Source organism: Leptinotarsa decemlineata, unplaced genomic scaffold (assembly GCF_025532065.1).
Source record: "Leptinotarsa decemlineata unplaced genomic scaffold, Ldec_3_MD MMD2_tig00002974_RagTag_RagTag, whole genome shotgun sequence".
NCBI lineage: Eukaryota > Metazoa > Arthropoda > Insecta > Coleoptera > Chrysomelidae > Leptinotarsa > Leptinotarsa decemlineata.
The window spans coordinates 9,999,683-10,024,599 of NW_027412578.1; the positions used below are offsets into that span (position 1 = coordinate 9,999,683).

Sequence of the window (24,917 nt, forward strand, 5' to 3'; positions counted from 1 at the left end):
AAGAACTCTTTGCTATACACCACGTTAATTAAAGAAAACGGTGAGCAAAACCCTGACATCAGGTTGAACTTTGCGAGCTTTTTTTGGTATTGGCTCTCTTGAGCTCTTCCATTGGGACGATAGGACTTTGGATTCGATGTCATAACCCTAAACCCATGATTCGTCACCAGTTATGACCCTTTTAAGCAAATCTGGATCGCCGTTGAAGTCATGAGCGATGCTCATGCTACGGTTTTTTTGGTCGAAATTCAGCAATTTTGGAACTAACTTTGCCGCCAAACCCTTTTTTCGGTAGCAGAAAATCGCCGAACACTTCTATCTTTCATGCCTATCACCAACAAACTAGGGCATGCTAAACAGCTGAAACTGGCGGTCGGTAGCCAGGCGGTTCGACGTGGGTGCTTTGTTGACTCAGTCAATCGGTCGATGTGTCTGTTCAAGCCGCAGGCTGAACGATCGATTTTCATTTGCTACCGTCCAACCCGTGTTAGGAATCACACGTTAAAAGGTAAGACCTCGTTAGTCCTTAGCTCGCACAAGTTTCGACTTCTGAGGGTTGTCGTTCGTAGGGGTGCGATAGTTGGTTAACGGAAAAACATATTTTTTGGAACTAAATTTGGAAAAGAATTGTCAGATGAACTTATAATTGAGAGTGGCATACCCCAGGGTAGTGTGTTAGGTCCATTGCTTTTTATTATTTACCTAAATGATATCAATCACATATCTGGATCACACTGTATAAATCTTTTTGCAGATGATACATTGGTTTATTGTATACATGAAAATTTGGATCAGGCAATTGTTGAAATGAATAGGTCTTTAAATAGCATTGAAACGTATTTATTTATTAATAAACTGAAACTAAATGTCAATAAAACAAAAAGTATGATTTTGACATCATCTTATAAGTATGATCAAATTGTTTAGGCAAATGCTGTTATAAAAATTAATAATGTTAGCATTGAAATTGTGACTGAAATAAAATATTTGGGTTTTATAATTGATAAAAATCTAAAACTAAATAGTCATGCTGATTTTATTTGTAAAAAAATATCTAAAAAACTTTTTTTTCTCTCTCGTATATGTAAAAAAGTGTCTATGTATGCTAGGTTGACTATTTTTAAAAGCCTAATACAACCTCATTTTGATTATTGTACAACATTACTTTTTCTACTTGGTAAAAATAAAATAGCGCAATTGCAAAAGCTTTAAAATCGGGGCATGCGATTAATATTGAGATGTAGCCGTTACTCAGCAATTGAATCGATGTTACAGTGTCTAAACTGGTTTTCAGTTGAAGAACGTATATTATATATGACTATGATCTTTATATTTAAGCTGCATAAAGGATTGCTACCCAATTACTTTCAAAAATTCTTATTGAGAAATAATGAAGTTCATGATTACAATACGAGAAGAAATAACAATTTTTACATTAATAAAACTAACACTAAATTTGGAATGAATAGTATATTTCATAAAGGCTTAAACGAATTTAATAAACTACCACAATTTGTAAAAGAATCTAATTCAATAAACCAATTTAAGTCATCATTAAAGAAGTATATTAGTGACAGCTCATTATGATATTTGTAATTTTTTTTTATTTTTTAATGTGAACTAACCTAATAATCTATAGATATGTATGTATATTTGGTTGTCCTTGAAAGGTACTTTAAAATGTTACTATATTTACTTAGTTAATGTCGTGAGATATTTATGAATTTGTAATTTTTCTTTTTTTGTATATTAGGCTTGCCTACTTGAAAAATAAAAAATAAATACAACATATGTTCGAGACAAATGTTAGGTTAGGTTAGGTTCAAAGTGAGTGGGTATATTCGACCCCCCACCACAATCCGCAAGGGTTTATTGTGGCTCACACCTATTCACACTCAACTAAAAAAACCAACTTCTTTACGAAGCCGATTAGTTCGTATGGAGAGTGGTCTTTCAGGTCAGATGGTAAGAGTACGGCTCTGTCGAACTCTAAAATCCTGATTCGGTGCCCAGCTGGGCAGGCGCAAAGTATGTGCTCTGCTGTTTCATCATTTTCCAAACAGAGGCGACACACACTGCCTTCCGACAGTCCGAGTTTCTGCATTTGATGATTCAAATGACAGTGACCTGTAAGAAGGCCTGTTAGGCATCGTAGTTCATCCCTGCTGAAGTCCAACAACTGTTTGATATCAAGCTTCGAAGGGTAAATAAACGCCTTGAAGTGAGCCAATCCTGGAAGATTCTGCGAGAAGTCCATAACTCTTCTTGCCATCCAGGTGTTCAATCTTTGTTTGGCAAAGCCTAAAGCGATGCCAATGACAGATTCTGGTCCGATGAAGCTGCTTGCAGCACCCTCCTTTGCAAGGGAGTCAGCAGCCTCATTGCCTTTCAGGCCAGTATAGCCTGGAAGGCATCTAGGCTGCTGGCATCCAGACCAGAGAAAATCTGTTAAGTCTTCCTATCGGAATCCGTTTTTGGCAATATGCTACCAGTTTAGACGTTGCTCAGTAGGAGCCAGGAGCTTCCAACACCGCTTGACTGCTCTAGAATATTTTCATTGACTTGTGTATGAGGTTGGATTCTTTCAATCTCTCCGCACACAATTCGATAGCGTAAATTTCCGCTTGATATACAGTCGCATAGATTCCTAGGCAGGTTGATATCTCTGTCCTGGGTCTGCAACTGAAAACACCTCCACCAGAACCGGAAGGGTTTTTGATCCATCTGTGAACCCACAACTATCCGCTCTGCTCCTTCTCCCGAGGGATCCAGAGACAAATGTACCAGCATAAAAAAAATTTGAAAAATCGTTAGTCGAATGTATAAACATTCGCCTTATTTTTTGAACAGTCTCCATGCAGCGATTTGAATCCAAGGGAAGTTGCTTCATTCACACAGGCAAGGCTCTCGTAAAGCCGGGCTGTAAAGCTCAGAGAATGGATTGAATGTCATATTATCATTGAAAAATGTGTTTACTGTTTACCTTTTGGAAAATTACCATAGAAAATCAAAAGAAATTTTAGAATAGTAGCTTCGATTAATTTTTATTTATTCATTTATTTAATTGATACTCAACAATACAGAAAATAAAACACTAACGAAGAGACAGATTTAAAGACAGTAATTTCAGTACATAAAGTAAAGATTGTGTATAAAATAGCATTTAAGTGACTTAACGCTTGTGTTATATCTTTTTATTTGTCTTATCAATGATGTATGTAAATAACAATGTTCATTCTTCTTCAGTTTCTCATATTGTGAGTGCCTACTTAGGGTAAAAATTGTATGTGTTAATATACTATTTTTACAGGCATGATGAACATTTCACAAATGGCAAATCGACCAATGATTCTAATAGGTGGATGAGAAATAGTTTTTACTCAAGGTAGAGTAAGCAATCATGTATCAACTTACTAGATATCCCCGTTTATTTTTTCTCTTTCATGAAATGTAAAGCAAATGTTGAATATTATTATTCACTTTCATTATTACTGAATAGTTTCAAAATTTCACTCTTTTAGAAAATGTTTGAGTAATAAGACGATTATTTCAATATAAATCTTGAAAGTGTTGAACCAAACTCAATATAGATAATAGCACGTATTTTATTATTATGCTGTTTCAATAGTGTTGTCCGTTTTCATGAGTCTAAAACTGTAATGCCTCAGTAAATACTTGTTCAATTCAATCAAAATAAATGTCAATTGAATCAGTGCACCCTTTCCAACGTAACACAAGTCTGTAAATACCGTCAGCATAAAAATTGTTTTCCCGGGATTCCATGAAGTCCTGATTGGCGAAGGTTCCGCGAACGTCCGACAGACGTTTACCAGACCCTACAGTGTAGGTGGTTGGGAGAGATTATTATTTCAAAATATTTATTTTCATTATTCGTATGTCTCCCTCCTTGATAGTTTTCACTTTTGATTTCTAACAATAAGTGTTAAAAATACTTTACATATAATATAACATAAATCTTAAATGACTAATTCATTATAACATTAAAAACAACAGTACAAAAATAACATTTCAAAACGCTCAAAGGTGCGAACTTGTTTCCTCCTTTTCATAAAAGAGGATGTATGCATCTCCACTCACAAGCGATTTTGGTGAAATTGGTAACACGTGTGAATCATTGTATTTGTACCACGTGTCAGCATAAGAAAGTCTGCAGAATGCTGTATAATATCCGCTGTAGGTAGACCCACTGTGATTCGAAAGTGCATATAGATTATAACGACAATGAGTCACATTTTCTACTGCATAATTGTTCATGTCTAATCCATCTAGAGGAAATTCGATGGCAACATTTAACTTGCCTCTAAATCTTTCTGTTTGAGAAAATATTTCAAAATGAATTACTAAAATACGGGGAAACTTATGGATCGATAGAGACTTTGTGCATTTTCTTCTTTCCTTGCAATTTGAACACGTCGGTTTTTCATGTTCATCCAAAGTTTCCTCTCTTGTGAAGAAATCCAAGCACTGTGATAAATTCAATTGGCCAGTTCTTTGTGGTATGGGGAGTGAAAAATCCCAGAAAGGATCGAAGGTTAAAGATGAGTCTCCACAATGTGTGCACTTCATCGTGGATTTTAATTGACCAACGAAATTATTTACAATCCTGGAGTTATATGTACTCAAATAAATCAGCCATGACTCTTGCGCTTTTTCGCTGTCGCTCAATTTTTCGTCAATCTTCGTCTAAGTCGGTTTAGCTTTCTCGATAATTCTATTAACGTCATCATGTTAACCTTCTAAAAGATAACGAAGGAACTCATGGGCGTCTTGATACGCATGACCCATGAATCGAGGGGCAAAACTCTGAATCTGACTTTTTAAGGAGACTGTGTTCACTGCTCTATCAGATGAATAATAATGAATAAGCGTTACTTGAATAAACTAGTGATTTTCATCAAGTATCACAATATAATAACCATCTTTCTGATGCTTGTTATATTGACTTAATCAATATTTAATCATATTAAGTTCTATTGAATAACCAAAAAAAATTGATAGCAGCGTTGGCGTGTGTTATGAAATTTCATATCTTTTCTGGATCAAATGTCAACATTTTGTGATTGTTTTCTGACGTAAATCGGATAAGGGATATCTAGTACATTACAATTTGTGAACGTTTATCATTCCGATCATCACTAGTGTGTTAGATTCAGTATTGAAGCATGAACCTAAATTAACTGTTTTAAGATCATTTGAATCCATGTTTTTGTCAACAAGATAACTAACTCCATCAATACCATATATCTAACCTATTTCATTGTTACTTAAAATTGTAGATGCGCTCGACTTTCTCCTGTTCCGTTTTAACTTGACTTGATTGGGTTCATAACCAGCTTTTTTCTTATGCTTACCTTGCAACAGTAACTTTACTACAAACTCACATTTGCCTTCACTTTATTTAGACATAGAATATCATCAGGCTGCAATGTACCTTTGATTTTGTGAAACCCGGTGGGTAAAAGAGAAAATGATGCTGAAAAGTTTTATTAATTGTTTTGTGTTTCTTCACCATTTACTGTATTTTTGATGTTTGAATTGAAAAGGGTATTTTTTTGGGAGAGAATAATTTTTGGTAAAATTCAATGATTACATGAAATTTGTTGTTTTTCTTTCAGTTTATGTCTGAAAGCTACTTCTTTGCTAGAAAGAAAAACCCCTTCCTTATACGACAGGTTGAAAAGTCTGCTAAATACTGGTTAGGTTAGGTCCAAAGTCAGTGGGTCTATTCGACCCTCCACCGCAACCCGCAAGGGTTTATTGTGGCTCACACCTATTCACACTCAACCAAATAAATCCAGCTTCTTAACGAAGCCGATTAGTTTGTACGGTGAGTGGTCTTTCAGGTCAGGTTGTAAAAGTACGGCTCTGCAGAACCTGAGAAACCTGATTCGGTCCCAACAGGGCAGGCACAAAGTATATGCTCTGCTGTTCCATCGTTAATGAGGTAATCGGATAGTCAAGGTGCAAGATTCCCACCTTGATACCCGCGACAACCTTCCCATATGAGGGTTTTTGCACGTCAGCGACACCTGCCGATGCCTTAGATTCAACAATGCAGGGCTTTTTCGCCTCTGGTTTTGGTGAATCATAACTTGAGCGCAAACGTTTGCTAACCTGCTCATGGGGGGGTTTGTTCCTCCACCTGAGACAGATTCTGTGTACGCCGCTCAAGAATTTGGTGCAAGGCAGTTTTATAAGTTACCCCGCTCTTGAGGAGACGACTCGGTCGTTTCCTGGCTGCACCAAGCAACCTTTTCTTTTATGGTTCAGTTATTGGATCAGGAGTTGGGGAGTTGAGAAGCTCTCGTTCCTGAACTGAATTTACAGGGAGGTTAGTTGGAGTCGTAAACTCGACATCCATCTCCTCTGTAGACTCGATCCTGAACTAAATTTACAGGAAAGTCCGTTGGAATCGTAAATTCGACATCCATCTCCTTTTTAGACTCGCTCCTGAACTAAATTTACAGGGAGGTCAGTTGGAGTCGTAAATTCGACATCCATCTCTTCTGTAGACTCGTTCCTGATCTGAATTTACAGGGAGGTCAGTTGGAGTCGTAAACTCGACATCCATCTCCTCTATAGAATCAGCGTCAGAAAGAATTTTTGAGTTTACTCTGTCCATAAAAGTCCCACGAGTAGCTATGGAAAGAAGGTCAATCACAGCAGAGCCCCGCATTACCGTGACAAGGCGATGCTACGACGATAGGGCGCCCGGTATTTCGAAGGTTCCTTAGAGACAGCTAATAGGCTCAGTGTCATTCATCCTCTAGGCACGGATACACACACCTTAGGATTAAGTCATCGTTGGGGTGCCATTCAGTTAAGGAATAACAGAGCCACAAGTATATCTGTCATTCCCGTATCCAGCGGGGCTACGTGGAAGCAGGCATCCCAAGACAATGCATTCGCCAAAAACAGCATGCACAGTGGTTCAGGCAGTGAATGAGGTACAAGGACAGCCAACCCGCCATACCACGGCTAATAGTTTGTACTGCTTCTCTTCTGGATACTGTGTCTTCTACGATACCAATATTGAATCACTTTCCAAGTCGAATCCAAACTCCAAAGCCTTGATAATCTTCGTGCAACCGTCGTAACTGTAATTGAAAAACTTCAGATGCAATATGAGGACAACGGGGGGTAAAAAGGCTTTCAACATCAAAGCTTACCAGAATATTGTTATCATGATTTTTCACACAGTGACTTATCAGGATAAACTAGGAGTTATTTTATTTTTTTACATTGGGAAATGAGTCCCAGAAAAGGTCAATAAAAACTCTGATTCCTCCACAAAAAAATGACTTTTGTTCAATGCCAAAGGGAAATTGAGAATTGTTTTCTAAGCTTTTCATAAAATTTATAGCACTACTCGTGGTGGACAAAGTTGATTCGCCCTCATTCATAGAAAATACATTCGGCAATGCCAATAATGACTGACAAGTGACAGAAAGCTGATATAACACTGACATACAAGTTTGTTGATTCATTTGGTTATCAACTTTGGAACTAAATATCCCCAGAAATTACTGTTTTGGAGAATATATCTTCAACTTATCCAAAAGTCAATTATTTGAAAGTTTTAGATAGTTCTTTCAAGTAGCCATCATTTAAAGTTGATATTGATATCAAAATTTTTGATTTGCTATTGAAACACAACTTTACTTGTGACATTTCTCATCGCCACTTCCCGTTGATTATTCACTTTTAGGGCGCCTGGTTGAATGAACTATATGTCAAGGACTTTAGCATCTAGGATTCTACGTTTTTGAATAGGGGTTCGCTTTGCGGGAGAAATAAAAAGAAACATTGTTTAACGATTCCTTCATCATTGTTTTTTTTTTGCAGATGCTCAACCAGTCCATTCAGCACACCAAAAATCACCCTTCCCCAAAACAATTCATCAAACCCTTTTCCATTTGCATGCCTTGAAGCAACCTCTTCATTCCCTAAGGCACTATTCAACTAACCAAAATGTCCCAGAAGTATTGACCCACACTGATGAAGAAGGGAAAGCCAAGATGGTGGACGTGGCCGATAAGGCAATCACCAAGCGCTCTGCCACGGCAGCAGCCACAGTACAGGTCGGATCCCAAATAACAACACTCATACACGAAAATTCCATTAAAAAAGGCGATGTTCTCACCATGGCCGAAATAGCAGGGCTAATAGGCGCGAAGAAGACATCTGAAATCATCCCCCTCTGTCATAACATCACCATTTCTAGCGTCAAAATCAAAGCTCACTTGGATGTAACGAAACAAGCCGTTGAGATAGAAGCCACAGTGAACTGTGAAGGAAAAACCGGCGTGGAAATGGAGGCGCTCACAGCTGTTAGCGTTGCTGCTTTGACAGTCTACGACATGTGTAAAGCAGTAAGCAAGGCCATAGTCATAAGCGATATTCGTTTGGTAAGCAAGACTGGCGGTAAGAGCGGAGATTACGCTCGGGAGGAGATCATTCTGAGGGATTATAAGCGGGGGCCTACTACCAATAGGTTTACGCCCGTGGTAGGTGTCTTGTAGTGGTTTTAGCGTGAAGGGGGTGGGTTGTGTGGTAGATATGTTAACGTTTAACGGCATTTAATCTATATTTTTTTACAGTAGTTTCGTAATCTGTGATTATATAACCTTTTTATGTCAGTTATAAAAGCGTGAGATTAACTCCAGGCGAATACTGAATATGAGTATTTTCTGTTATACGCACATTGTCCCTAGTGATATTATCTGACTGTTGGTATCTGAATATTGGTCTCATAAAACCTTGTTGATATTTTGTTAGAAGTTGAAAAAAAAAATTGTTATACATCGTAATGTGGCATCGTTAGTTACTTCAGATTGCTCAATCAAAAATTATTCGCTAGTTGTGCCATTTTTAAATCTGTTTTATCTAGTCTAAATGTAACAAAAAAATCGCGAAAAGAACCAAACAAGCATAAAGGGCAAGAGGGTTGCTAATACATTTACTGCACTAAAAATACATGTTAACAGCAAGGATGTTCTTTCCCCAAACAACACTAAGACCTGGAGGTTGGTAGTTCTGCTTCAAAATGAAAAAATCTCTTCCTTCTTATTCTACAAACTATAAAATTCCACATATACGGCCAATTGTCTGCTTTGTCTCATTAGAAACAATGCATTTCAAGGACCCCCTCAACGCATAATTTGCGGTGCATAGAATTTTAAGCTCGTATGAGTGGATTTTTTTAGTTGGTAGCACCAGACAGCTGACGTGTTTTCATTTTGAAGCAGAACTACCAACCTTCAAAAGAAAAATTATCTGCAAATATAAAGCGTACTAATTCGTGAAAGCTAATTATACATTTGGTATGGATATTTTCGCCATAGGTAGTTGATTGGAGTTTATGAGACAATTGTTCCTAAAAACATTATTCAATTCAATTTATAGGTTATGTGTACTCATTGTATGTTCTGGTGAATGGAAATTTGAACGTTCACGAAAATATAATAATAGATGACATGATGGAAGTGAAATTTACTATTGATATTGTGATATGGGAGAATTGTTACAAGTGGAAAATATTAGATATTAGAATGAAAGGGATACTGACTATTCTTGGAAATATCGAATATGGCCCTAAAATATTTAAAACAGTTTTTCAAGTACAACTTTTACTTTAACAATCATTTAAATGTGTTTCCAAAAAGATAATTCTTTCATGTAACCGCCATGACATTACATGCTCAAAGTGATGTAACAAGTTCTTCACATAACAAAATTGTGGAAAGCAGAAGTTATTGTTTGTTGTGAAGAAATTAGTCACCGTAAAACAGTTAATTCTCGATAAATTCATACTATTTGTCTTAAATTCACTTTTCATCCTAGGAAAACTCCTTGGAATCATTTTCAAACTGGCAGAATTGTTTGTGAACCAGTGATGTCATGCACTTTGATGCTGACACATTTGAATTGTTAAATATAAGATCAAATTCTTTAAAAAATTTGAAAAGCTTTTCAACTTTAAAGATTTCTATTATGGAAACTACCGGTTCACAGCAAAATTATATCTTTATTTGAATATAGTCAGCATCCCTATCAATGATGACTTTAAATCATGAAATATAATAATATCTCGAATAATATTGGTTGGAACATTTGCTTCAGAATGTGAAAACTTTAATTTATAGTATATTTGAAAAGTGTATCTTTGAAATTTATCCAAAACTTTATAAAGGGTGTTTACGGTCTTTACGCCAATTCCACATATATATTCAGGTGAAGAATAGAAAAATCTTAATACAATTTTTTGTTTGAAAAAAAAAAATTACCAAGGATTATGATTGTAAGAATGATAACAGTGATAGGTAAGCTACTTGTGTGGGGATACAAGTGATTTTGTTCGCATCTTAATATGGTTTGATTTCTGTTTCTTCAAAATATTAATTCAGTATTTGCAATACTTATATTTTGTTGAAATTCTTTATGTAAGCATGAAAGTAAAACAATCATAACCACATATAGAAGACGAAAGCAAGCATATGATTATACAAATCAAGAGCATCTCAAATGTAGCAGATTTTTGGTACACTTTTTCATAACTGAGAAACATCGGCGAATTCCCATTCGAAAACCTGACCAATTGTGAACCATCTGAATGGGTTCGGTAGACGTGCCCACTTGTCACATAGTAAAATGACACAGACTATGTAATTCGTTTGGCTGAATCAGGATTCAAATATCAAAATGAAATATAAATGTTCTATCTCTAATATATGACTAAAAGACCGTAAACACCTTCTATTCTAAAAAATCTGAGGTTACTATTTCGGAATCTGAAAATGAAAAAGACTGAAAATGATTCTCCACTAGAAGTTGAATGTTTTGGGATGCTTGTTTGGGTTCGAAATTTCAATTTTACTTTGAACCAGGTTACTTATGCAGCTTTATATATTTTTAGGGGAGAGATTGTGAAGATTTGCTTATTAATATTTTTTTTTTTGCTTTTTTGTGATGCCATACCGAATTGTAATCAGTTTACGTCAATTCAAAATTTACTATTTCCGCAAATGGACACCTTACTAAAGTGACAAAATTAATGAGAGCAAACTTTTTTCTATAGGTGTAGCTGAGAACAGCGTTTTGAACAAGACATTTGTTATTGGGTCAATTCGATTCAAAATTACGTTTATGGACATGGTTTGTTGTTTTTGTTTTACATCTAATTATTAATGTGAAATTCTATTCTGAAAATGCAGTAATTCCAGCAAATGTTACTGGTTCATAACTGTACCCTCTCGTGTTATGATTTCTCTATGGATTTGTATCATTTGCAAGGCTTCGGCGGGCATTTGTCAGGCTGAATTTCTACAAATTGTTATTATTGAAATTTTATTTTTTGTATAATTCAATACATATGGTTGTTGAAACAAAATATTTTTGTAATTTTACAATATAAAAATTAACAATAAATATTTACAAAAATTGAGTGTTTATTTCTAGGTAGACTTTTTCTGTTGGGGTCGAACAAATAAACTGTCCTCAGGCATAAGAATTCTGAAAATAAAAAGACGAATTATTGTTTATTTGAAAACTCGACAAATATTTCACTCTCAAGAGTTTTCCGCTCCGAATTCTTTGAACCTTGACCGACTGACATGAAAGAGGCAAATTTTGGGTTAAAAAATGTTCCACCCGTAGTTTACCCGGCAGGCCACTTTTATCTAATTTGACCAACCTGGTAAAATTTACCGTGTCCAAGATAACAAAAGTATAATCAGAAAAAATGCAATTTTGTCTTTTTTTGTAATTAAACAATAAAAAATTGTTTTTAAATGGTGAAAAGTGGCGATACTTCATAAAAGTCATGATACAGGGTACAAATAGGATATGAATCCATGAATTACTTGATTCGGCATCCATCCTCTTGTTTCACAAAGGGTTAGTTAGTGTAGAAGTTGAAGGAAAAAAGAGCTCAATTCCATACCAAAAAAATGGAAGGTTCAAAGAATTCGGAGATGACTGCCAATTCCAACCTTCCACAACTGAACTAAGAATGTTTTTTCAATAATAAAAAGGCTGTTTTTATGTAAACTTACACGTTGGCATTGCTGGCCATGCCTGGTACTGCTATAGGCGCAAGTTTAGTTTCTTCGGGAACTTTAACGGTCAAAGTCGACCTGGGACCCGTTTTCCAAGTGTTACTTCGTTCATCAATCACTGACGCCTCTACTACCAAGAGGTACTGCCCTCCTCTTGGAAACGCTAGCAAAAATTGGGCTCTGAAGAAGTCCTTGTGGGGCGTCACCGTTTGAGTCAAGACAGATACTTGTTCCAGGAGCTGGAAATAGTATTATTCAAGTTTGGTACAGTAATTCATAAGGTATGTTGTCTAACAATGAAATGAATTTGTATCACTTCAAGTGAACTATCTGATGCTTTCAAAAACAACTCCTACGGTACCTTTATCTCAAAATGATATTTTGAAAAAGTATCAGTGCAGAAGTTGTTTTCACCAATTTATATATGGTGATATTATAACAATATAAATGAAAATTCTAGTAGAAAGTAAAAAAGGTTCAATTAATTTTCGAGGAAACTGAGAAGAAATTCAATTCACCTCATCAATTTATTATATAGGTATTTTGGTTTTTGTTTTGTTTTTCAATTTCGACATTGATTTTCAAGTCTCTGGAAATACAACCAAGATTTTCTTTTTCAGAAAAAAAAAAGCAAATTTCAAAGCAGTCCTTTTTTCATTCTACAGTATCAGATAAATAATATACTCCACCGCATTTTATATTTTCATTATTTTGCTGTAGATTCTTCATCTTTCAGAAAGACTTAAAAAATGAGTTTATTGTATTAGTTTGAAAATATCCGTATAGGACGAACCTGCAGTAACGTTAGTTACAAATAAAAGTGGTAAAAAACAGCAAGTTTTATTTATCATTTGAAAAATGGTATTCAAAATAAAAACTGAAATGTATCTGATTAGAAAATGCTGTGTCAACCACTATTTTGTTTCAATTCAACTCCAAATATGGTACAACAGATCTAGATTTTTTATAGTACAAAACGAACTCTAAGGAGTTGCAAGATTATTTTCATCAACTGTCATTATGCCAAAGCAGATTTCTCTTTTCTAGTGTTCAGTATACAGTGTGTAAAAGCCAAATAGAGTAAATTCATTATTTAAGTTACAGTACATATTTTAACAAAATCCCGAAACAGGTCAAATTTTAATTACAATTTGACATACTTCAACGGAAAAATGCTACCCCTACCTTCAACCCACGTCGAATGACAGGTACAAATGGGAAGTATAGGCTTTTGATTTATCATTTGAAAGGTCTCTTCATTCTCAATTAGTGTCCGACCGAAAGTTTGGTTTCGGTGGAGTTTCGGCAAAAAAAGGGTTTTGCTTTAGTTTCGGTTTCGACGGCAAACCTGCCGAAACTGCATTCGGGAGTTCCCGCGCTGTGATCGGTCATGTCCATGTTAGGTAGCAACTCAAATAAGTAATTGTATGTTTAATATTTCTGAAAACCCATCAATAATATTCAAAAGAAGGATCTACACCTACTCAAATAAATACCTCACCTATTTCAAGTATTTTAAAGGTGCCATTAATATTTTTTCTTAAAAAAGGTTTTTTTTTATGGATTATCAATAAGTAAAAATGTCGAAGACTGCATAACGTTGTGATTTAAAGATAAAAAAATAAAGACTAACTGATTAAAATAACCTTTTCTTTATTTTTCCCTCAAAACATCCTTGTAAAGAAGTTTCGGTTTCGGCCGAAACTGAGACCGTTGCCGAAATTCGGTTTCGGTCGTAAAAACCAGTTTCGGTTGGACACTATTCTCAATTCAAATATGTTATCGCTTTCAAATTTATTGCAACAATTAAGATAAAATAAATTAAAATCATGTGGTTACCGAAATTCGATAAAATACACTCAAAACTTATTGCAATATACTCAAAACTTATTTCATGTTGAGGTATTGATAATAAGAAAGTTAGCAAAAACCATAGCAATGTTCTTTTTAGATGGTATCCTTTAAAAACTATGAATAATTTCAGTGGAAACGTTACTTTCAAACGCCTAGTAAACTTGTTTTGTATATTACATTAGTTATCAGTATTTTAATTTGAGTTTAAAGTTCGTTAGCTTCCAAGTCTGACAAATGGTTAGATTAACGGAAATGCATAAAATAACAGTTTTACAAATGATTGGTTACGGAGATAAAACCCGAACACAACAGGAACTAGCTCGCCTATTATATGAGAAATTTACCACTCAAGGAACCATAAGTGAAATAGAGAAGCCGTTTGGCGAGCTTGGTCATGTGGGGCAGATAAAAAAAGCAGGCGCCAATGCAATTAGTGATGAACTCAAATTAGATGTGATGCTTGAGATTGAGGAAAACCCTCATACATCAAGTAGACAGGCATCCATTACATTCAAAGTTAGCCATACATTGACAGTAAACATATTGAAAGAAAATAAAATGCATCCCTATAAAATGATACCTACTCGGGAGCTCATGGAAAACGATTTTGATAGAAGAACTTATTTTTGGGAGCAAATGATGGAAATGTTGGATAACAATATCATTCAATTAGAATGTTTGGGCAGGGATTGTATGAAACCATATCATTAGTCCCTTTTTCATTGAGGGCAACTTGAATGACGATAATTTTCATTTCAAGTTTAGCAAATTGATATCCTGATCCAGGAAACTCAAGTTTCCTGGATCGATATGGCTATTATACGTGGACTGTTCAGAGAATGAGGGGAATGTTCAAATTTCGTCGGCTATGTACATTCGATTAGCGATTTTTTCAAATGTTTTATGTTGCTACACTCGTCTCAACCATATGTTCACTGTTTCAGCTGTTTAGCATGTTAAATTAGTTGGTGAAAGGCATAAAAGTTCGACGATTTTCTGCTATCAAAGAAATGGTTCAAAGAATTTGCATTAAATTTTGTGTAATGAAGTGCTTTAAACATTTGAAATGTTGACAGTGGCATATGGTGATTGTACTCTGAGTCAGAAAAATGTTTACAAGTGGTACAACTGAAGAAAATATAGAGAAAGTGAAGAGAATTGTTATTGAGAACCGTCAAATCACCGTTACAGAAGTTACTGAGGGTCGGCATATCGTTTGGCTCATGCCATGCAATTTTTTATTAGTGCAAATATAAAATTTACCTTGGGATCCAGAACCTCCTTATTTTTTGGATTGTTCTGCAGCTGCGAGGTGACAGTAATAACAACTTCTTCTATCCTCCTGAACAATCCGGGCTTCATACCGTGCTGTATTACTCCCTCGACTTTAACAGCCAACTGCGATCCAGCCTGGACGCTGATGAATTCGCCCAAAACCCGAGGTTGGGGAGAAATTGCTAGTTTTACACTGGTCGACTGAAGAACTTGGAAGAAATACTTTGGAATCGGCAAAGATGCGTTTGCTAATAGCTCAACGATTTTTTTCAGGATCTCCACTTGCTGAAATAATCACCCACTGATAAAAAAATCCCAAACCCAAAATGTTACAAAGAATTCACTTACGTGATGCGTAATCGTGCAGCTCGTAGAGTCTTCTACGATACCTTGCGCGATTTTTAAAGAGGTTTCACAGGCTTTAACAAGCTGTTGGCATTCCAACCTGATATTCTTCGAACCGAATTCTATCGGTTCGTCTTTAACTTTAGCACCGCTGACACAAAGGCTCTCCACGCATTTCTCCATCAAAACGCAGATCTGTTGCAATCTAAAACAAAATGTTCTTTAGGTCTAGTTTGGATTATATTCCTGCTGCTCCTACATTTGCATATTCTCCAAAGTCGCGGGATCTGCATCGAAAGTCGTCTGGTACAACTTCCAATGCATGTCTCCACAATTCTTGAACTCCTTGACTGATTTTCTCAGCTGGTTCGTGATGTAACCGTGTCTCTGGTATTCGTCCCTGGTATTTTGTACGATCGTAGATGCAATGGCTGGTGGTGGTACTATGCATAATATATTACAGGTGTATATTAGCTGGAGAAGACACTGAAGGAATTCTGTCCTAATTTTCATATATTCAGCCTGGAATGTGAGGTTATGTTGGGGCGTGCTGGCGGCCTGAAATAATGAATGATCATCTTGAAGCTCGGTTCTGAAACGATTCTTATAGAAAAGATTTTTTGAGTGGAGTTGCTTTCATTCCAAGAAACACAGAATGAAATATTGAACAAGAAAAAAAAGTAGAGTAAATAACATGACACAAGGTTTAAAAGTCACAAAAAATTATATAGTCCCATTACAAATATTCGAAACAAATATTTAACATTTGAAACTTCCTGTCCGTTATCCAGGACATAACTGAGTCAGCTAATGATTGGTTCAATGCAAATAAATTACAAATCAATAAAGCGAAAACAGCTTCTATGATATTCTCAAACCAAGTCAATGATGCTCAGTCGTTAAAGTTTTTAGGAATCCACTTGGACAGCAACTTGTTGTGGAAAACTCACACAGACAATCTTTCGAGTAGGTTATCTAAGGCCATTTATGCTATTAGACAAGTTAAAATTAATTTAGGTAGGGAAGCGGCTATCATGACATACCATTCACTATTTCATAATGTTATGACATATGGATTATTAAATTGGGGACACTCTATCTACTTACAGCCTATTTTTTTACTCCAAAAAAGAGCAATTAGAGCAATTGTAGGTTTAAACAGATTGGAAAGTTGTAAGCCGTGGTTTGTACAGCTAGGTATTTTGACGTTACCTTCATCAGTCATATATACTAACTTGGTATTCATAAAAAAAAATATCAGCAACTATCAGACACTTAGTGATAATCATAATTATAATACAAGAAATAGAGACAACCTGCTGATTCCACAACATAAATTAGCAAGTACTAGTCGCAATTATCTAGGAATGAGACTGTTCAATAAATTAACTATTGAAATGAAAGATACACACCTGGAAATATTCAAAAAGAAATTGAAGAGTATTCTGTTGAGGAAAGCCTACTACGAAGTAAATGATTTCGAATTGTCCCAAGTTAATTTGAATTACAATTCCTGTTATTTTTTCATTCTTTTGGTTAAATTTGTTTCAAATTATTACATAATACTCCTAACTCTTATTTATAAATATGACTTACAGATTTGTTAATAATCTATATGGACCTTAATATGTTTATGTTTCACTTTTAAATTTTATTTCATATGTCATGTGTTAGTAATCATGTTGTAATTTTACAATGTAAATGCTTTATAATTTACAATTTTATATATGTCATATATGTGTATTTTATGTGACTTGTCCAGACACCATGGTGTACTTGTGACCAATAAAAAAACTAAAACTAAACTAAACTTCAACGTTCAAGTGAATTATCAACAAGTACAGTGGCGGGACAGCGGGGGACCACGTCTCCAGGCGGCATACGAAAGGGGGCGGCAAGAAGCGCCAATTTGTTATTTTGGAAAATGTAAAAAAAATTAGTCATTCGAAATCGCGCGCAATGTTACGTACGTGCCAAACGCAAGGGTAAGTAAGTGTGCGAAAGAGACGCGTCGAGAGAAGTGGAGTCAAATGCAGACGAAGTGGCAACAACCTCACTATGTCTATCTCGAGATTAACAAATTCGGCCATTCTTGCCATAGAAAATGATATAAATGTTGATATACATTTTGAATCAAATTTTTCGTGCAAAGAAATACTCTAGCTTAGGGATTAATGCAGGTTTCATGAAAATAGGTTGATGGATTTGCCTATTGATCCCTATGATGTCGATGTTAAGTATGCCCTGCTGCCTGGAGGGTTGACGAATTCATCTCAATTGCTGTTACAAATATTGTTGAATTCTGACTAACGGTGAGGCCCATATTGGGCGTTAATCAACGATTCCCTCAATTTGAAATGCATTGTTAATAAGTTAGGAGGACTTTATTTCCCTTATGACAAAATAATCTGTAAAGGATTAGTCTATGTCCTAAAAGTTGAAATAATACCTAGCCTAAATTTAAGTCTACAACATTCACATTACAAATCAAATCAAATTATGCTTCATTACCCAAGATCTGAACATCTTATTGGGCAAAGTCTAGTAAAGTAAAACGTGTATATGGGACATTAAATTAATAAATATAAACTACAAAATAATGCTTAGAGACAATATTAAGCACAGCTGAACAGATACAAATATAAGTACATGAATATATGAATATTGAGTAAATGTAAATATAAAATGCTACGTAATGAACATTGATATCCATTTCGTGTTGATTTCAATAACTTGTTTACACAAAGCTACATGCCTTGGTAGAATTCGTCCACACTATAATAGGGCCTCCCAACGAGGAATTTTGTTTCTTTCTGAATTTCTTTTCATTATATATTCGCCTTAAATTAATGGGAAGGTAATTAAATAACTTCTTGCTATTGAAAATAATAGAATTTTGTGTAAGGGTTAGAGTAGGTTTTGGAAAGGAAATGAAGTAAGACTGACGTTTACTATAAGTTGAGATGGTATTAAATTGATTTTTATATTTTTTGTGGATAAGACACACTGTTTCCAAAATTAAAAGACATACTAAGGTCAGAATTTTTTGCTTCACAAATAAGGGGCGGCATGAATCCCTGTAGCTAGCCTTGCATAAATATTTGATGGATCTTTTTTGTAGAGAGGATACCGTATTGAAACGAAATTGTGCACAATTTCCCCAGAAACAAATTCCATGACGTAAAATAGGACTCATTTTGTGCAAAATAAACTGATCTTGTAATAGTAGTGTCTAACTCTCTTGAAACAACTCTCATGCATGACATCCTGCTGCTAGTCTTTAACATAAGTAGTCGACATGGGAATCAAATTTTAGATTTTCATCGATGAAGAGCCCTAAAAATTTGTTTTTCTTCAAATTTTCAATTTTTACATTTTTCAAGTGTACTTCCCCTATGTTACATCTAAACGTGATCACATTTGTTTTGTCGATGTTGAATGATAAATGATTGGAATCACACCACTCTTTCACCCTTCTTATGTCGACGACGATTTCATCAAGTAAATTTGAGGCGGTATTGCTATGCCAGAGGATAGTGGTGTCGTCAGCGAAACATGTGAATTTACTACTTATGTCAACATGGACTAAGTCATTGACATAAATGAGAAACAACACCGGTCCCAAAACGGAACCTTGTGGGACCCCACTGCCTCTGATGAAATTCCATCTAATAGAACATTCTGCCGCCGATGAGAAAGATACCAAAGTAATGCAGATCGTCTAAATCCGTAAACTTCTAGCTTGCGAAGAAGTAGCATGTGGTCTACACAAGCGAAGGCCTTGGTTAGGTCACAAAACATGTCCGCCACAGATTCTCTTTGATTAAGATTGGTGTACAGGTTCTCCAGGAGTGAAAATAAAAGAGGAACATAAATATATATATATTTATATATATATATATATATATATATATATATATATATATATATATATATATAAAGTCTAAAATCAGTGCAAAAAATATTCATCTACAGAATAAAAAACTTGACATTTTTTTTTGAAAAAGGTACATATAGATCATTACATTGTTTTGTGTTGACTGCATTCGTTTTTAAATGTTTTTATTACAATATACAAATATACAGACTTCAAAAACAAACAGACATAGCAGATTTTAAATTCTTTAAAATAATTCTTACACTGGTTGTACTTGATGCACTAGCAATACAACGAATTATGTTTTTCTGGGAGATGAAAACTTCTTAAATTTTGATGACATTGCCCAGAAGACAATGTCATATCTCAAGCGAGATTCTGTCTGACCAAAGTACAGCATAGTTAACCAGACATGAGTGAGAACACATCTAGGATTACGAAGCATATAAATTACAGAATTCATATTTGAAATGACTGCCTCACAATGTCTCTTCCAGTCAAGACACTCATCAACATGAAGGCCCAAAAATTTCACACATGATACCTTTTCAATTTGATAAAAATGTACTGCAGAACCACTCATAAAGATTTGACAATATAATATTAGATTGTGTTTCTGAAGCTGCATTTGCTTTGTCAGATATCAGAATAGAAGTGTCATATGCATAATTTGTGGAGTGTATTAGTCAATTTTTTTTGTTATCTGCCTTAGGAGATTCTCCAAATGGAAGACGTGCCTGATAGTTTTAATACAGATTTCTGTTCGACATTAGCTAGGTTAGCTGTTTTTTCATTGGATATCTGCCACACGTACCTACGAAGTCGTAGGTTCACATGAGAGGCAAGGGTTTGGTATTTTAACCTAAACTTCAGCATGTCATATACACCTCTTCTTCGAATCAAAATTATTTAGGATCGATTGTAGTGGATTAGGAAGCAGAAAAATGATCTCCTCCAGGAGTATTTCATGAGAAGATATTTAATTTGAAGAAAATTTTTATTTTCTAAAAATATTTTTCTATTATATAATAGGTTGTTTCAAAAGTTATCTGTTTAATGTCATGGGTTTTTGTAGCTCAATTTTTAATTTTTTGCCTCCTTTTAGCTCATTACGATTGAGAACTATTACTTCGGAAACAAAATATAAAATTACCTTCAAAGCAGCTATCGCCTTATTATAGTGGAAAATAGCCTTATCCAGTCTACTGACAAGGCTCTCAGTCTCTTCGCTATACAGCTGGGCCTCTGCTTGAGACATCTCCTTCAAGCAAACCAGCCAAAAGTGAAAATGCTCGGAGCTAACTTGTTCGGTGAGCCCGGAGAAAATATGATGAGCAACCCGATGATGTCCGTACCTTACCGCAGCCCTGGCGATGCAATAGTTGGCCCACAGGTTGTTGCTGGAGACGACTTTAAGGATGGTATTGAAAGTAACCTCATTCCATTTATAACCGGACAGGGTTTGGAAAATCAGAGTGCACAGCATGGTTTTCGTGTGTGTCTGATGTTGGGTCGGATTTGGAACTTCCGAAAGGGCGGTGAGCAAGTTGAGGATGGGGTCCACGAGGGGAAGTACGGTTTCAGGTTTGAGGCTTCCGATGGCACCAAGAGCTTCACATACTGTGATTGTGTAGTCGCCTGAGAGAAAGAGAGAGATACATATACGTTTAATGTCATAAGAAATACATCTTGTCGATAAACATTTTTCTGCTAAAATATAATGTACAACTATATAATATTAATAAATTACAGTAAAATACTTGAGAGTTAACATTGACCACAAAATCAACTTGAACAGCCATAAAAAAATGATTAAAAAGAAATGCATCAATAGAGGAAAACACTTTCGAAGTCTGATATTTAAAAAAAAGGAATCAACACTAAAACTGCAGCTAAAATATATAAAATGATCTGTCGTCCACTTCTCGAATATGCATATGTAATTTATTCAAGTTGTCCTAATCCTGCATTAAAAAATCTCCAAACACTCACTACAAAAGTGAAAGCTATAAAGGAGAGACTATCAGACCTAGGGAAAGAGCTCAAGGACAACCATCCAAATTGAAATACCCGAAAAAAACTACAGAACGACCAGCTGTCGAAAGCGCTTGCAGAATCTCAAGTTTCTAAATATACAAAATATAAACGCTAGCCACGGCAAGTGGAAGTTACAGTGCGGCATGGGAAGCGATCTAGATAGATAGATAATATATTTGTCTCTTTAGGTTGTTCTTACAACATGAGATATGTCAAAAAAAAATGAAAAACAAACAACAAGTACAAACACATTAACAGTAGTCAATTTCACATAAAAGTTAAAACATATTGGATGGATACATATTAAAAACAGTACATAATAATAATAATGTTTATTTTATAAGATTGAATACATTTACATATAAACAAAAAAAAATGCAGAAATAAACATGGCAAGCCACTGAAGCTCATAGAGCTTGTGTATGACAAAAAAATGAAGAAATTAAAATGAAACAATAAATTAAGTTGACACGTTTTGTGTGTGATGTCAATTGAAAGGGAAAAATAAATAAAGATATCATGAACATGAATCAGTGAACAAACATTACAAACTAAACTATCGGTCATAACATTCATCATTCATACACCATATACATATAGCAAATGAAAGTCATATATCTTATATTTCATTCACTGTTCTGTTCTTGATATGGTCCTTGTTCACTGCACTTCTGTAGAGTCGCTGTCTATTCTATAAGGTAAGTCCTTGTTCAGAAAGATTGCGACAGTACAGAATATGGTGAACAATAATGACAGATGTGGATTAGAACATATGAATAAAAGTTCAAATATAAGTATAAAGCTGGTGTATATCATGAATTGTGAAATTATTTCCATTTATACTTTAAATATTTACATTATTTTTTGTGAGAACATGTGATTTTTCTTTCTGTATCACTACTTCTTTTTTTTCGTTCCAATATTTCATTTATCTTACCTATTGTTATATTCGTTAGCCATAATTTCAGTTCTTTTTTAAATCTGTTATCACTTGTAATAGACTTAATTTCGAATGGAACTTCTGCATAGGCAATAGGGCACAAGTATGTGAGAAATCTTTGACTTCGAGATGTACTTACTTTAGGAATTCTTGAGGTTTTGTGCTTGAATCTGGTATCGTGCAAGTGATCCACAGACAATAATTTTGTTTCATATTTCCTATGATACATAGCGAGACTTTGAAAATATAGATGTCTACATGTAAAAAATTTAGATTCTGCGAAAAGTATTTCAGACGGATAGGTATAATCTCTATTGAAAATAATTTTAATGAGAAATTTTTGAGTGACATTTATAACCCTGAGATGATCATCAGTAATACCTCCCCACACAATTATTCCATAGTTGATATGGGACTGTACTAGACTGAAATATAATGTTCGTAGCTGTGCTATGTCAAAAATATTTTTGAAAAACTTAAATTTGTTCAGTAGAAACCTTATTTTATTCGCAACATATTCTGTGTGCTTACTCCATCTTACATTTTTATCTATTATTATGCCAAGATATTTTATATGTTCTTTCATATTTATAGTCATTGTGTCATTGTCATTATCGATTTCCAACGAGGTATAATTTGGCAATTTGTTGTTGAAATAAGAGAAAGGTACAAAGTGAGTTTTTTTTGTGTTAATTGTCAGCAACCTGCTCTCAAACCAACTGACAATTTTTATAAAATCTCCCTCAACCTTGTCCTTCAATTCATTCCAAGTTTCAGCGCGATATAGTACGGCTGTGTCATCAGCGAAACTAATAATGGTACCTTCTGAATTGACCCTAAACAAATCATTCAAGTAGATATTAAATAGGAGAGGCCCCAATACCGTTCCTTTGGGGACTCCATATTTTATGGTACGGTAAGAACTAAGTGTTTCATTTATTTTGACGCACTGTTTCCTATCAGAGAGATAGCTTTCAAATAATTTCAGCGATGTCCCTCTGAAACCGATGTTTTCCATTACCTTTATTAATTTCTTATGTGAAACCGTATCAAAAGCTTTGGCCAGATCGACAAAAACACAAAGACATGGTTTACCATGTATACCAAGTATAAAATGCTCCTTGGATTAAGAACTTTTTCAGTGTAGTTTAAAAGTTTTTATTTTTGTTTCCGATTTCATGCTTTCAGGCAATAAGTTGAATAAATATGCCCCTGCATACAGAGGTGATTTTTTGTGATGTGATCTGAGTATGGGATGTGAGTGAAAGTCATTTTTCTTTCTCGTATCGTATCTGTAGTACTCACTGTTTTTGTTTAGTTTTCCTTTATTTAAAAAGGTATACGTCAGTAATGTATACAAATAAATAGATGTGAATGTTAAAATATTGTTATTTGTGAAGGTGTTCATACACGATTCTCTGTAGTTTAAATCATATATCATTCTGATGAACTTTTTTTGTATTCCAAAGACTCTGGATGTTTCTGTGGACCTTCCCCATACTATGATGTTGCAGCTGATGGTGCTATATACCAGTGCATAATATAAATTAATCAAGTAAGGTCTATGAAAATTTGACTTGAGTGTATAAAAAGCATAAAATAGTTTATTTAGTTTTTTGCAAATAGAATCTATTTGTTTGTTAAATAAGAACTTGTAGTCTAGTTCCATACCTAAGTATCGTGCTGACTCTGATGTGTTCATTTCAATATCATCAATATTTATTGTAAGATTGTGTGTTCGCCTAAGGGGACTTGTAAACTCTATGAACACCATTTTGTCTGTATTGTTAATTAGATGATTCACCTCACACCAGTGCGCAAATTCCTCTGTAATCAATTTAATTTTCTTTTCGAATTCAGTAGCGGTGTCAGCCACAACAATAATGTGGTATCATCCGCATAGGTAAAGGTTTGTCCATGCTTAATGTGAGTGGGTAAATCATTCACATAAAGCAAAAATAGCAAGGGGCCTAAGACACCACCTTGGGGAGTGCCAATTGTAATGTCAAAGTTATCAGAGAACTCGTCCTCAATCTGCACCTTAAGCGTCCTCCCAGATATATATGATAGGATCCACTGCTGAACTGGGCCTCGTATACCTATTGCCTCTAATTTGGTTGGTAAATACTCGTGCTTTATGGTGTCGAATGCACACGACAGGTCAAAGAAAAGTCCTCCTACAACTTTGTTTTCATTGACATTATCATATATACCGGGTGTCCCACAGCTTTTAGGCCAGCAGATATCTCAGTTACCTGCAGAACAAAAATTAAAACAAAAATATGTATCATAGGAGAACACAAGCACTTTTATGCAGCATAGCAAAATCCACCCCCTGGTAAACAACCCCCAATAAACCACCCCTAACTTTTGTTTTTCAAATGGCACGCCCATGTTTGTTTTGGTTCAACTTACAGTCTTTTTCATTTCTCGGTCAATGATGTATCATGGTAGGTAGAATGACATGCAGTACTGTATTTTGATACATGATACTACAGAAAATGTTCAAAAT

The 24,917-nt window shown here is 35.0% G+C and overlaps 2 protein-coding genes across 13 annotated transcripts in view; one reads left to right on the top strand and one right to left on the bottom strand.

The window, feature by feature from the left end:
- Positions 1-11,460, top strand: part of Mocs1 (Molybdenum cofactor synthesis 1) — a 19,624-nt gene extending 8,164 nt beyond the window's left edge. For 9 of the 12 annotated variants that reach the window (XM_074177437.1, XM_074177432.1, XM_074177434.1 and 6 more), the window contains one exon: positions 7,867-11,460. In XM_074177437.1, the coding sequence (XP_074033538.1) occupies positions 7,867-8,543 (677 nt within the window). In that variant the 3' untranslated portion in view covers positions 8,544-11,460. Of the gene's footprint in view, positions 1-3,310; positions 3,386-7,866 lie in introns of all 12 variants that reach the window. The other 3 variants (XM_074177436.1, XM_074177440.1, XM_074177442.1) reach the window with 3 other exon arrangements.
- The window catches only part of INTS7 (Integrator complex subunit 7), a 24,079-nt gene continuing 8,284 nt past the window's right edge, over positions 9,123-24,917 (bottom strand). The window contains exons 8-13 of the mRNA XM_074177430.1: positions 20,582-21,066; positions 15,811-16,109; positions 15,555-15,756; positions 15,195-15,491; positions 12,075-12,316; positions 9,123-11,532 (exon numbers count right to left, since the gene is read on the bottom strand). Of these exons, the coding sequence (XP_074033531.1) occupies positions 11,475-11,532; positions 12,075-12,316; positions 15,195-15,491; positions 15,555-15,756; positions 15,811-16,109; positions 20,582-21,066 (1,583 nt within the window). The 3' untranslated portion in view covers positions 9,123-11,474. The remainder of the gene's footprint in view (positions 11,533-12,074; positions 12,317-15,194; positions 15,492-15,554; positions 15,757-15,810; positions 16,110-20,581; positions 21,067-24,917) is intronic.